General features: G+C 43.5%; 1 protein-coding gene across 17 annotated transcripts in view; it reads left to right on the forward strand.

Annotated features, from left to right (window-relative positions):
- The window catches only part of kcnma1.L (potassium calcium-activated channel subfamily M alpha 1 L homeolog), a 673,250-nt gene that overhangs the window by 310,398 nt on the left and 347,847 nt on the right, over positions 1 to 15,005 (forward strand). For all 17 annotated transcript variants that reach the window (XM_041568337.1, XM_041568334.1, XM_018240308.2 and 14 more), the window contains 1 exon segment: positions 11,153 to 11,323. In XM_041568337.1, the coding sequence (XP_041424271.1) occupies positions 11,153 to 11,323 (171 nt within the window).

A 15,005-nucleotide genomic window follows, 5' to 3' on the forward strand; every position in this document is an offset into this window, starting at 1 on the left:
AGGAGCCGAAGTACGGTGTGCTTCTTTTTCCCCTTTTCCAAGATATTACCTAACAGAGTGCCCAACAAGGGTAGCGGGCCGCCTACTCTGATTCCTAGGCTACTGGGAGGCCCACATTACAGGCGAATGGGTCCTGTGGATCATTTGCAGTGGGTACAAAATCCCAAAAACATTTATTCTGTCAATAGTACCTCCTTGCAGATACCTGGAACAAGCATTAGAGTCCCTATTGAGGGCAGAAGTCATAATTCCAGTAACGGATCACCAGAAATCAGATCTCTTCCTTGTGGCAAAAAAGGAGGGGACCTTTTCGGCCAGTTCTAAATCGAAATCGATTAAATACCTTCATTCCCAAACAAAAATTAAAGATGGAAGCAATCCGATCCACAATTGTCTTCATGGAACCCAACCATTTCTTGACCTCAATCGATCTCCATGACGCTTACCTCCACGTGGCAATACACCCCAATTCCCAACCTTTTCTATGATTCGTAATCAAAAACCATCATTACCAGCTTGTGGCCCTTCCCTTTGGCCTCTGCACGGCTCCAAGAACCTTCGCAAAAATCATGGCACAGCTCACAGCCATCATGAGAACCATGGGGATCAACATCCTACCCTATCTGGACCCTATCTGGAAAAACTCCTCCTTAAGGCCCCAACGGGGCCGCAAGAATTACGAAACACAGGGTTATGCATACAACTCCTCGAGCGGACAACTCCAAAGATATCTGCAGTGTTTACACCAGGAGTCCTCAATTCGGAGGCAGATTTCCTCAGCAGACAGACAATAGATCAATGGGAGTTGTGTCTGCACAGGGAGGCATTTCTGCAGATTGTATGAAGGTGGGGATGTTCCGACATAGATATCTTAACATACAGACAGAACTGTCAAGTACTGTGTTACTGTTCCAGAACCAGGGACTCAGGAGCCGCATTTGTGGATGCGCTAGAAAGTACCACCTCATTGCACCAGATTGGCCATGGTACACGGACCACGTGAATATGTCAATATCCAATACAAGGAGACTGTGACTACGCCTGGATCTTCTCATGCATGGACCAGCCAGACACCCTAACCTGGCCATGCTCCGTGTAACGACGCAGCAATTGAAAGACAACAGTGGGTCCAGCGGGGGGGTTTCAGAACAGACTGCATTCTCCTTCAAGCATGCAGGCCTTCCATGACCAGGGCCTACCATAAAGTGTGGTACACATTCATTTAGTGGTGTTCGTACAGACCCCTACCTTGGGAGACTTGCTTGCACTGTCGGTGGGTGGAAAACCCAGACATATGTTGCTTCTTACAGGGCCAGACCTCCCTTCAAGGACCCAACACCAACATAGGACCTAACAGTAGTACTCTCGGCTCTACAATGAGCACACTTTGAATCCATCTATTCATGTGACCTTAGCCGTTCAGAGTATCTTCTCACTCCACACGTGCACAGAGCACTTTCTGGGCCCTGCACAATGCAGCAACACCTGAGCAAATTTGTAGAGCAGCCACTTGGGCCTCTCCTAAAACGTTCATAAAGTATAAGTTACATGTGTTTGCATCTTCCACAGCCGCGTTTGGCCGCAAAGTTTTACAAGCCACAGTGGCATAGTATTCCCAAGATAGGCATCATTATTTAATCTTTACCCACCCAGTTTTAAAGGAGAACCAAACCCTTAATTATAAACCCCCTACCCTATATAGACCCTGCTCCCCCCCAGCCTAGCTGAAAACTTAATGCCCCAATCAATACTCTGTAGGGCTGCCCTCAAGTCACTAAAATTAGCTTTTCCAAAATTCATGGTTTTTGTTGCCCCGGTATATATTTGTATTTTGCACCAGACATTAAATGATATAACATTATGGTCACTATTACCCAGGGGTTCAATGACTTGCACATTTGCTATAAGTTCTGGGTCATTAGAGATCACTAGATCCAGAATAGCATTTTTTCTTGTAGGCTCCTCAACAACCTGTGTCATGCAACAAGTTTATAAACTTGTTCCCATTAATTGATCTGGCAGTACTGTTGCTTCAGTCAATATCTGGGAAATTAAAATCCCCCATTATCATTACTTTATTCAAACTAGTAGCCTTTTCTATTTGCATCAGGAGCTTAGCCTCCTCCTCCTCACTTACATTAGGGGGTCTATAGCATGCACCTACAATTAATTTGCTGGACTCTTTACAATTGGTGAATCTGGTGGTATCTGTGAGTAATATATATATATATATATATATATATATATATATATATATATATATATATATATATATATATATATATATTGTGGGGGTTCACTCGCTGGTAGGCTGCAAAAGAGGCGACTTCACACACCAGGAACGGTTTAAGGGCTTCCTGCCCGCGTTTATTTTCCAGTGGCAGCAGAAGTTTCCCCTCGCAGGGGGAAGGTAACCGAAAAACCAGCAGTTTAACAGAAATATCCAGCCTCCTGGCTAACACAAAATAAATGCTTTGCTTTCTCTCCTGAAGCTGAGCAATACCAGCAGTTTGTCTCACACACATTCAGCACTGCTGCTCAGCATCAGGTGTACTAAATAGGCCTAGGGCCTCTTGAAAACCTGGCCTACGGATTTGGGAATCCGCCCCACCCTACTCTTGCGGGTTCCCAGTAAGACCAGTCCCGGATCATCAATTACAAAAACCTTGCAGAGAGACATAGTGTTTTCTCTGCTAAGAGCACTACTGGTCTTACCTCAGTAACAATATCTGAGAATCCGTGGCCCAACATACATACCATCAATCACTTTTCCCCAGGAAACTGGGGACCTTTTTGTCACCATACCACATATCCCCCCCCCCTCTGCTCAAGCCCGTAGGGCTGAGCACAGTATGCCACCAATGCATGTACCCTGGAGAGAGCATCTGCATTCCCTTGCATCTTTCCAGGTCTATGTTCTACTGAGAACTTGAAATTTTGAAGGGACAAGAACCATCTGGTGACCCTGGCGTTCTTTTCCCTATTTTGGGCCATCCATTTAAGTGGGGCATGGTCAGTGACAAGTTTGAACTGCCTCCCTAACAGATAGTATCTCAAGCTCTCCAGTGCCCACTTGATGGCCAGGCACTCTCTCTCTACGATGGCATACCTGGGTTCAGTGGGGGTTAGCTTCCTGCTTAGGTATGCTACTGGGTGTTCTTCCCCATTCACTACTTGTGACAGAACAGCCCCTAACCCAACTTCAGAAGCATCAGTCTGTACAAGAAACTCTTTCTTGAAGTCAGGAGCTATCAGCACAGGGTAACTGCACAGGGATTCCTTCAAGTTTAGAAAGGCTTCCTCTGCCTCTGGGGTCCATGTAACTGTTCCAGCTTTACTCCCTTTTGTGAGGTCAGTAAGCGGGGCTGCTAGGGTGGCAAAATTGGGGACAAACCTCCTGTAATATCCCACTATCCCAAGAAAGGCCCTCACTTGCTTCTTGGATTTGGGCCGGGGCCACTCCTGAATTTCCTCAATTTTGGACACCTGTGGCTTGACTACCCCTCTTCCAATAACATACCCCAAATAGCGGGCCTCTTCTAACCCCATTGCACACTTCTTGGGATTTGCTGTCAGACCCGCCTTCCAGATAGAGTCAAGGACCGCTTGTACCCGGGGCAAATGACTTTCCCAGTCTGGGCTAAAGATAACCACATCGTCCAGGTAAGCCGAAGCATATCTTTGATGTGGTTTGAGAATGCGGTCCATCATTCTCTGGAACGTTGCTGGGGCCCCATGTAAGCCAAACGGTAAGCGTTTATATTGCCACTGCCCCTCAGGAGTGGAAAACGCAGTCTTCTCTTTGGCCCCTTCAGTGAGGGGTACCTGCCAGTACCCCTTGGTAAGATCTAGGGTGGTAATATAGCCGGCCTGCCCTAGTCTTTCTATCAATTCGTCGACCCGGGGCATTGGATATGCATCAAACTTGCTGACCTCATTTAACTTTCTGAAGTCATTGCAAAATCGGATGCTACCATCCGGTTTTGGGACAAGGACAATGGGGCTGGACCATTCACTATGGGACTCCTCAATTACATCCAGCTCCAACATCCTTCTAATCTCCTCTGTCACTGCCTGGCGTCGTGCCTCGGGTATCCTATAAGGTTTAACATTGACTTTAACCCCAGGTCCAGTTATAATGTCATGTTTAATAACATCAGTAAGCCCAGGCTGGTCTGAGAATATTTGTCTATTCCGGATCAGAAACTCTTTCATCTCCTGCTTCTGACTGTTAGTGAGGGTCTCAGCCACTTTTACCTCAGGCACCTGTGGGATCTTTACCTCTACAACTGCAGGACAGGCGGACAGCGATTCCCTATCCTTCCAGGGCTTGATTAAGTTAACATGGTAGAGCTGCTCTTTTTTCCGCTTGTCCGGTTGGGACACTTTAGAATTAACGTCCCCTACACGTTCTATAATGTCGTAGGGGCCTTGCCATTTGGCCAGGAACTTACTTTCCACCGTAGGAACCAGGACTAACACCCTGTCCCCAGGATGGAAAGTTCGGACACAAGCCGATCTATTATATATGCGGCTTTGAGCTTGCTGGGCCTGAAGCATATGTTCTCTCACAAGGGGCATTACCTTTGCAAGACGGTCCTGCATGTCTGCAACATGCTCTATGACACTTTTATGTGGGGTGGCTTCAGACTCCCATGTCTCCTTTGCCACGTCCAACAGCCCTCGTGCGTGGCGGCCATACAACAACTCAAAGGGTGAAAATCCTGTAGAGGCCTGTGGGACTTCTCTAATGGCAAACATGAGATATGGAAGTAAACAATCCCAGTTCCTCCCATCTTTATCCACCACTTTTTTTAACATCCCCTTAAGGGTCTTGTTGAACCTTTCCACCAACCCGTCAGTTTGGGGATGATACACAGATGTGCGTAACTGTTTTATTTGGAGAAACCTGCACAATTCCTTCATCACCCTCGACATGAAGGGAGTCCCCTGATCTGTAAGGATCTCTTTGGAATTCCTGTGCGGGTGAACATGTGGAACAGCTCTCGAGCTATGGTCTTTGAAGAGGTGTTCCTTAAGGGGACAGCCTCTGGATACCGAGTGGCGTAGTCCATGACTACCAAAATATACTGATGCCCCCTAGCAGATTTTATTAGTGGCCCTACCAAGTCCATGGCAATACGGTCAAATGGGATTTCGATTACGGGTAAGGGAACTAATGGGCTCCGAAAATGGGGCATTGGGGCCGATTTCTGACACTCGGGGCATGATTCACAATAGTTCTTTACATCTGCATGTACCCCCGGCCAAAAGAACCTCTGTAGCATTCTGTCTTTGGTTTTCTCATACGCTAGGTGGCCACCTAGTGGATGAGAATGGGCCAGATTGAGAACTGTTCTCCTATATTGCTGTGGGACCACTAGCTGTTCCACAATCTCTCCTCGAACCTTATCCACATGGTAAAGCAAGTCATTTTGTACAGCAAGGTGGGGAAATACACATTCTACCCCAGGATTTTCGGGGTTCCCATTTTTAACCTTGACATTTTCCCAAGCTTTAGTGAGTGTCGGGTCCCTTAGCTGGGCAGTTCCGAAGTTATCCCGGGAGACCTCTAGCTCAGGCATGCTAGGTTCCTCAATGGTCTCCGCAGTTACCTCAGATTCACCAGCTAATACAGCAAAGGGAAACAACTCACTATCTTCCAACCCATCCTCGGTACCACTTACAATAACACCTGACATGGGTGGTTCTGTTTTATCTCCCCCAGACACTCTATTGTCCTTAACAGTTTCTATAGAAGTATCCAGTTCAATAGGGTGGGGTCTCACCTCACCATGCTCAAAACTTTTCTCAGTCTCTGGAGCTTGCTCCTGGCACAGTTCACGAAATAAGGGAAAGTCTCTGCCCAAAATTACACTGTGCAAGAGTATGGGAGACACTGCCACTTCATGGCACACAGTCCCTGCGGGGGTCACAAAAGTCACTAAGGCTGTGGGGTATTTATTACAGTCCCCATGTACACACACCACTCCTACTTGACGCTGTGTTAAAGGACAGTCCTTCAGGAGCTGTGCGTTTACCAGTGTGACTAAGCTACCTGTGTCTAATAGTGCATTCACAGTGCGCTTACCAATCTGGACGACACAAGTTGGTACATCAGGATCCGCAACGAGACCTGGTCGAGCGAACAGAGACAACTTCCCCTCCGTTCCATACTCCATGGGTTCTGGATCAGCTGGGCAGTTGGCGGCAATATGTCCCCACTCTCTGCACCTCCAGCACTGGGGAGCTCCTCGGGTCTGGCGGGGGCTGTCTCCACGGGGTCTTCCTCTTGTCGAGTCTAGACCTGGATTACCGGGGTCCTCTGAGCTGAGCTTTTCCACTGTAGCCGACTTCTTGGATCGGTCCACTGCAGGAGTCCTCTTCGAGGTGGGCACCGCCCGCGTAGTGAAGTCCTCAGCGGCAAGGTATCGCTCCACCAGTTCCACCAACTGGTCTGCTGTATTTGGGTCGGCTTGGCTTACCCACCGGCGTAATTCAGGTGGAAGCGCTCTCAGGTATCGGTCCATTGTGACCCTTTCCACTATCTGAGGCGCGGAAAGCAAGTCCGCCTGTAGCCAGCGTTTCACAAGGTTAATGAGATCATACATCTGGGAGCGGGGTGATCCCTTAACCTTAAATTCCCAACTGTGGACCCGCTGTGCCCTCACAGAGGTGGTTACTCCCAGTCTCCGCAGGATTTCAGACTTCAGCTTGTCATAGTCCCTTGCGTCCTCAGAGGACAGGTCATAAAAAGCTTTCTGGGAATCCCCCACTAGTAGTGGTGCAACAATCATTGCCCATTGCTCCCTCGACCAGGCTTGCTGCTCCGCCGTCCTCTCAAAGGTACAGAGGAAGGCCTCCACATCATCCTGCCCAGTCATTCTCTGCAGGAGGTGGCTGCCTGGGATGGAGCGTGGCACTCCCCAGAGACCCTTGCTGTCAGTTGTTTTACCACCTCAATTTGCAGCTGCCGATCTTTCTCTGCAGCCTGCGCCAGTGCAGTGATCTGGGCCTCCAACAGACGATTTGCCTCCTGCTGTGTGGCGTTACACTGCTGCTGTAGCAACTGGCTCTCCTGGTGGGCCTTCTGTAAAGTTGCAGTGCACTGCAGCAAAGCCTTGAGGACATCCTCCATTTCACAACTTTTAAATGCACTGTCTCTTTAAATCCCACTTATAAGCTATACAGTCCGCACAATACCCACAGGAGACTTACTGTGGTTAGGCAACTTCCGTGTGTGGCAATCGCTGCCCGCATCCGAAACACCAATTGTGGGGGTTCACTCGCTGGTAGGCTGCAAAAGAGGCGATTCACACACCAGGAACGGTTTAAGGGCTTCCTGCCCGCGTTTATTTTCCAGTGGCAGCAGAAGTTTCCCCTCGCAGGGGGAAGGTAACCGAAAAACCAGCAGTTTAACAGAAATATCCAGCCTCCTGGCTAACACAAAATAAATGCTTTGCTTTCTCTCCTGAAGCTGAGCAATACCAGCAGTTTGTCTCACACACATTCAGCACTGCTGCTCAGCATCAGGTGTACTAAATAGGCCTAGGGCCTCTTGAAAACCTGGCCTACGGATTTGGGAATCCGCCCCACCCTACTCTTGCGGGTTCCCAGTAAGACCAGTCCCGGATCATCAATTACAAAAACCTTGCAGAGAGACATAGTGTTTTCTCTGCTAAGAGCACTACTGGTCTTACCTCAGTAACAATATCTGAGAATCCGTGGCCCAACATACATACCATCAATCACTTTTCCCCAGGAAACTGGGGACCTTTTTGTCACCATACCACAATATATATATTTTGTGTAAATGACCTGCTGCCACTTCTTGTTTGTGGAGTGTAACATCTGAACATATACCTTGAATATGTGATAGACCATTGAGAAGTGTACCATCAGTTTAATAAATTGTACTGCTGTTTTAAAGAACCACTGGCACCCAAAGTTATTTTGATCAAGAGTGAATACTGCGTGCTTATACCAGAGTGGTAATCCATTCCTCCATACCATAAGCGGGGGCCCACCTGAAGATAAAGAGTCTTAATTATATTGTGCCTACCGGGAGTTGCTGGGAGTTGGACCCCTTGCTCAGGTTCTGGAACCAGTGTATAATAAACCAAGTAAGGTTAAGGACCCTGACCTATTCACCTAGTACTTTCGGTGCCCAACACGGCGCTCAAAAGGGTTAAAGTGTGATCGTATTGAAAAGCATTGTGTATCAAGTGCTGCAGTGCTGGACAGGCACTTAGAGTGGAAATTGCCAAAGTTTGCGCAGTGATGGGTTCGGACTTCTGTGGTTCTTTGCTGAACGCCATTGTCCTCGTCCAGAAGATCATGTCCAATGAGGGAACGGTAAACTTGGCACCAAGGTGTGCGATATGCCAGCACGTGAGTCTCGGAGTGAGTGACGTCACATCTGCCATCTTGGGTTCAGTGCGGAGGAGACCTCAGAAGGTGCGATTTGGAGAAAATTCACAGCGGTATACCAAGATGTCAGACAGTGACCAGACCAGCTGTAGATCATTCCCAGAGAGAGCTGGAGAGGAGGCACCAGTGGATTTTGGTATGTCTGGGCCGGTATATTTGCAGAGTGGGTCACCCTGGATGGGTTCTGCTTGATGGTTCCTCTGTGTGGATGGTGTGGGGCTGAAGCGTGCCTAGCCCTGAGCTATGCTGCCAGAATATGCCCTCAGTGTCAGTGGCCATGCTGAATGGGCCCTTTCATGAGGAATAGAAGCCCCCTGGAATTGTCTGCGACTGCGGACTCCTGGCCCCTTGCCCTCATCAAATGCTCAGAGCTTTCCCAGGAGGGAGAGTCAGTGGTGATTTATACAAAGTGAACAGTGAGACCTATCAGGCCTTCAAGGAGCTACATGTCGAAGAACCCCCTGGAGGTGAGCAGACCTTCACTAGATGGGGAATCTGAGGTAGTGCTGGAAAGTGTCCATGACTGAAACCATCCAGAGAGGATGAGGATTTGTCAGGGGTCCCCAGTGTATCACTGCCTGTGAGTAACATAGCATGCCTAAAGGAGGTGGCCAAGGTCCAGCATATTGATCCAGTAGTGGATTAGAGATGCAGTGAGGGGGAGGTGCACCGGGCCACAGGGCCTACATTGAGGGCATACCTCCTGAGGTCTTGGCCCCACCTTCCTATCTGCAAGCTCTAAAAGAGAACAGTGGCCCCCTTTGTTAGGGGGGCACTGTTGAAAGGGAAAGCCTCTCCACAAGAGACTGTTCCTGGGTGGGAAGACCCAACTGACAAGACCCCTCCATGCCACTGTTCCAACTACCACACAGTTTTTGGGCAACAAGGAGGATTACAAGGAGGAAGAGAAAAACTTCTGAGTCCTCCCTGGAAAGATTGATCCAGATGTTTTCTGCTGAGTGTCTCGCATTCAGAGAGAGATCAGTTTCAGGGTGTTCCACTTATGGGGGTACTACATGCCCGATGCACCACTGTGGGCCTATAAGCGGATGGAAAATCTGGTGGATGATTCGAAGAGAGAAACGTCTGTTGGTAATTCACTGACCCACCCTGCTCAGACCAAGAGGATGTCCGGAAGGAGATTTGTCCAGTCAATTGAGAAAGAATGGTGGTGGGGGCGTACTGTGCTTCATCATTGTGTGCACAGCTGTGGGAAGAAAAATCCCAATCCATGGTACTTCAGCAAGGAGACCACACTACCCAGTGGGCAGAAGATGACTAAGCCCCACCCCAACTATTACATATTCTACGAGGATATGAAGATGAGATTTACGTACATGGTGTGAGGGAACTGTAATGTGTTTTCAGTACCCCGAGGGGTTAAGTTCTGGAGGATGAAGAGGAATTCATCACAAGCAGTTATTGGACCCTGTTTATGGCCAGAGTTGAAAATGTTTTAAAAGTTTTAAAAGTTCACAGGACAAAATTGTCCTTAATCCCATTACCCTTTTTCTTCCAAGTGCGTAATCTCTAACGAGATTTGGACTTTTGAGTTCAAAGACTGGAATAAAAGTAAAAGAGAAATGTTTTGTTTACATGTTCTTCTTTTTCAGAAAAAGCCAGTGTACCTGAGTGGGCTCTGGAAGTAACTCTGAAGCGGTTATAAATTGTTAACTGGTAAATTGCAATGCTTAAGTAAAGTATTGGTAATTTGTAGGGACTAGGCTCCCAAGGTAAAAGTGTAGGCCCATGCTCTAAAGCTATGGAGGACCCGAAAGTGATAGTTAAAGTGTCATTTAGGCTTGGACGAATTTGACCCGTTTCATTTCGCCAAAAATTTACCGCTGTTGAAATGTTTCCGACGCCCATTAAAGTCTATGGGCGTCAATTTTTTTTTTACAAGTCTATGGCCGTCATTTCCACTGCGAAACAAGACGAAAATTTGCCCATCCCTAGTTTCATTGCATATTCTTGTCAAATGTGTCGTGATATGGTTTTTTTTTTGGATCTATTGTACCCTTGACAGACCTCAGGAGAAGCTGTTGAAGAGTGATATTCAAAGTAAAGTATTAAAATATGTGTTAAAGAGATGGTACAGGTTTGGTATATCAAGCGAGGGCATTGATGTTTAAAAGCAGGGGAAGAATGTAGGAGGATAAAGGTTTTGCTAACCTTTACGTCCTTTGGCCCCCTGGGCATAGTTTAGTCAGCTAGATTGGATGCTCATATTCAATCTGTACGGCAGCGCACTCAGAAAGCTACCGAAGTCAAGCTACACGTTAAAAGGTATAGTTTTTATTTAAGCATTTAGATGCACACAAGCAGTGGATGCCGAGCAACAAGGTTTCCATGGCTACGCTAGACAAAAGCAGACAGAGAACGGTTTGTGCATGTGCAGTAGATGCACAACGGCCATATTAGTGAGGGAAAGGAAGTGAAAATGGCTCCCGTGTCAACACAATCAGGGGTGAAGATATGTGATATGACTGCAGGCACAGTGAGAGGTTTTCATGAAAAAAACAATGTAGCGATCTGGCACAGCAGGTGCTAATGAAGAATTTGCTTCAGACTTGTTATGACTGGTTTCCATGTCCTTTAATTGCAAAGTGCATATTTGTTAACACTTTTCTTATTCTCAAATATTCAAAAAAGTTATTTTAGTAACATGGGGAAAATTCATACACCCATCATTATACCCTTGATATTTTGGTCTTTCTTCTAGGTGGAGAACTCAGGAGATCCCTGGAGAAATTTTGAAAACTCCCAGGACCTTTCTTACTGGGAATGTGTGTACTTGCTCATGGTGACTATGTCCACAGTGGGCTATGGAGATGTTTATGCAAAAACCACCCTTGGTCGTCTCTTCATGGTCTTCTTCATTCTCGGCGGTTTGGTAAAAAAATTTTCATTTGTATTTTTATTTTTTTTGGCATATAAAGGAACCTGCAGAGCAATGTCAGACTTTCTTCTACTAAATTATGAAGCAGGTAGCAGTGGCTCATTTTTTAAAAAAAAGGAAAAAAAAAAAAAAGGTCATCCATAGCATATCTTTCAGAGCTAAGAGTGGTGCCATCTGTCATCAAGGTGAACCATAATCACCATGTGCACCTTCATATGCTTGTGTTGTTTAGGTATTAGTAAAGGCATTTCTGCCTGTATCAAGAGATGTTAGATCCATAGATTAGGCAAATTATGGAAGAGATTCCTAAATAAGTGTTTCAGACTGCATTCATTTTTTGACATTGTGTATTGAGTTGTATGGTATAACTTTATAGCTTTCTATTATCTATTTCAGTGTAGCTATATTAAAGGATGCTTTATAGCGAAAGTATATATTTATTTGTTTCCTTTGTGCTAAAGATATAATTTAGCATTTGATGCTAAACACAAAAGTGTTATTTCATGTACTACACATACTGAATGTGTCTACTTGGCTGACTTTCTTTAGCTAGCTTTCACTGCATTGTTCCAGAGAGTTTACCATACAATTTACCAATTAACTTTAAGGGGCAGATTTATCAAGGGTTGAATTGACAATTCAAATTCTAAATTTTTTTATGGTCAGAACTGTCAAATTTAACTAGGGAGTTTAAAATTCTATTTGAGATTTTTAAAACAAATTTGAATTCGATTTTCAAGCTTTATCATACTCTGGCCCTTTAAGAACTCAAATTCAATGGGAGAGATCCAGGGATTAATTTTGAGTTGTTTGCAGCCTTTCTGACATTGAGTTTTTTCTGAGAAAAAACTCGAATCGAGTTTTCAAAATTCTAATCCAATTCGATTTGATTTTTAGGGTCAATTCCATTCATCTGAGTTTATAAAATTAGATTTTTTAAATAAATTTATGGGAGTTTAGGGGATTCACTAACATGAATTCAAAATTCGACCTTTGATAAATGTGCCTCTAAGTTTACCTTTAAGTTCTGTGCATTCATCAGAAACATGTACAGGATTTCTATAACTAAAGAAATGTAAGTCTGGAAAATGTCAATAAATGTCCTCCAGTGTTCCTGCTTCTGTTTGCTATGCAAACTTAGGATCTGTTCTTATTAATCCTTAAGAACAGCACACTGCTCTGTAGGTTTTCTTTTAGTGAATACAGTTTATTTAAAGTATCTGTTTTAAAGCTTTTCTTTGACATGGGAAGGGACATATGCAAAGAGGAAATTTTTAGGGCTTAATAACCCCTAAACATGTATATGCTGGAGTTTCAAGGGGTACTAAGCATTTAACATGGGTGTTATAGGAAAAATTATGAATATTTTATTTCATTTTAGTGCACACTGCAGCAGTATTCAGTTTTAATCACTGCAGTGTAGAAGGAGACTATCACTCTTATCCAACAGAGCATAAATGAATCCAATTAATAGGTGAAGGATTTATCAGTCTGGTAATACAAATGAATGTATTATTTTTTGCTAGAAAGATTAATTTAATGCACATGACTTTCCAGTAAAAAGTTAGTATGTTAGCTTTCAAGAAATTACTATTTTGAAAATGTTTTTGCAGGTTTAGTTGGTTCTGTCCTTGCCCCACCCTTTTTTGTCACCCCTTGGTACCCTATTATTCCAACAAACAATATGAATTAGTGCTGTGCCAAAATGCAGGCTCCTGGGTCTTCTTCAACCTCACCCATCACTTAATCTCATTACAGTAGTTGCGACAATAGATGTCTTACACTCCCCTTAAATCTATACTATTCACAATGAACTAAGTACAGATTAACAAAATGGTTAAAAAACTAAGTAGTTGAGTCATGAAGAATAAGTTCCAATGCAGTAGTTCTTCAATGGTATATATTATGCAATTTTGGCTAGATTCTCAAAAAGAAGCAGGATACACCAACATATACCTTTGTTTAACATGAGCACATTAAGGGTTATGTTGAAAATGTATTTGCCTTTTCTCTTAATTTAAAACAAAATATACCTACATTGTGCAACATTGTGTAGTTCATCACATAGAGAGAGCTTATCTGTGGACTGCTAAAAATTATTACCTCTTACTTCTCTTGAACCAGAAAGTTGCATAAGAATATGGAAAGTGATGGCACTGTTTAATGGCAGAAATTCCAAGAAACATACATTTTACTTAACTGAAACAATTGTCTTCATTAAGATCAGGGTAAAAAAAAAAACATGGGGTCTACTGCCCCCTTTTGTAACTGGAGTCACCAAAACAGTTCTAAAATGAGACAAATAGTGTGAACAGAGCAAATGATTTAACCCCTAAGCCCCTGCAAGGCTGTAGGTGGATAAATTTAGGTAAAACTGCTCCCATTACAGAATTAGTGGAGCAGATCAAACTTTAATTTCAATTATAAATTAATAATTTCTTACCCACCTGTCATTGATCTTAATTTTTTATTTATTAATTATTTCCTTTCCTGCTCTGCCTCTGCCAGAATTTTGTTTTAGTCACTGACCCCAGCAACCCCCCCAAGAAAGTTTTTGTTACTTTTTATTGTCCTATTAATTTCCCACTTTGAATTCCAAATTGAATTAAAAAAAAATGAAGGCAAATTGTAAATCATCTACATCTCCAAAATATAATTCCTTCATTTATTTTGCCTCTCTGTGTTTGGAACTGTAATGAGCTTTTAAAATAATCATAAAATAAAAATGTATTATGTTTTAATACATTTAATGAAATATAATTAATAAATGTAATATTCGTACACAATTAGACAGATGGTGTATGCCTTTTAAACTTTATCATCCAAGTCATCCATATAACCAATGACATACATTATACACATAACACAATATCCCAGCATTAGCCTTCAAATAACAGCATCTTAATGCATAGATGTTTGTTGGACAAAACATGGCACTGTATATATGTGTTATTTTTAGATATAGATTTAATTCCTCCTCCCTTACCCTATTGTGTGAACCTTCCAATGGCATTACTTTTTTCCAATTTTTTTTGCAAACTTTTTTTGTCTAGCTTTATTTAAATGTTCCCCTTTGTATTCCAGTATTTTATGAATACCCCTGAATTACACAAATCTTCTGGGCCTTTCCTTTCTCTTTTTTTTAAGATTTGTACTAATATGTTAATATGTAAGGTGTTAATACACCTTTTGCTGTTTCTTAGCAGCATATGCTTAATAGTTTCCTTAAATATTTTTTTCCAAAGATATTAGGAACCAGAGGAACAGTTTTTAGTGAATATATTATGCAGTATTTTACATCAGACTTCATCAACAAGATAACTGCAAATATTTACCAGACTTTACCAAAAGTCTGTTACCTTCAATAAGTAGGGTGTGACTGTATAGACTAATCTCAGGGTTGGTTTGATGAAGTATTGCTAAATTTATTATTATCAAGTCAGTTGCTAGATGACAATACAGGAATGGAAAGCATTATCTGAAAACCTGTTATTCAGAAAGCTCAGAAATAGTCAATTTTTACACAGTGTTCTATTTAAAAGAATAGTTCAGCTTTTTCTCTGTAATAATATACAGCACATGAACCCATACATGTTTATTTAGCTGAATTTTTGTTTAGTATTAAATCATGGTGCTCTATTTTATGGAAATTACTCTTATCTGGAAATATGTTTTA

This window comes from Xenopus laevis, chromosome 7L (assembly GCF_017654675.1).
Source record: "Xenopus laevis strain J_2021 chromosome 7L, Xenopus_laevis_v10.1, whole genome shotgun sequence".
NCBI lineage: Eukaryota > Metazoa > Chordata > Amphibia > Anura > Pipidae > Xenopus > Xenopus laevis.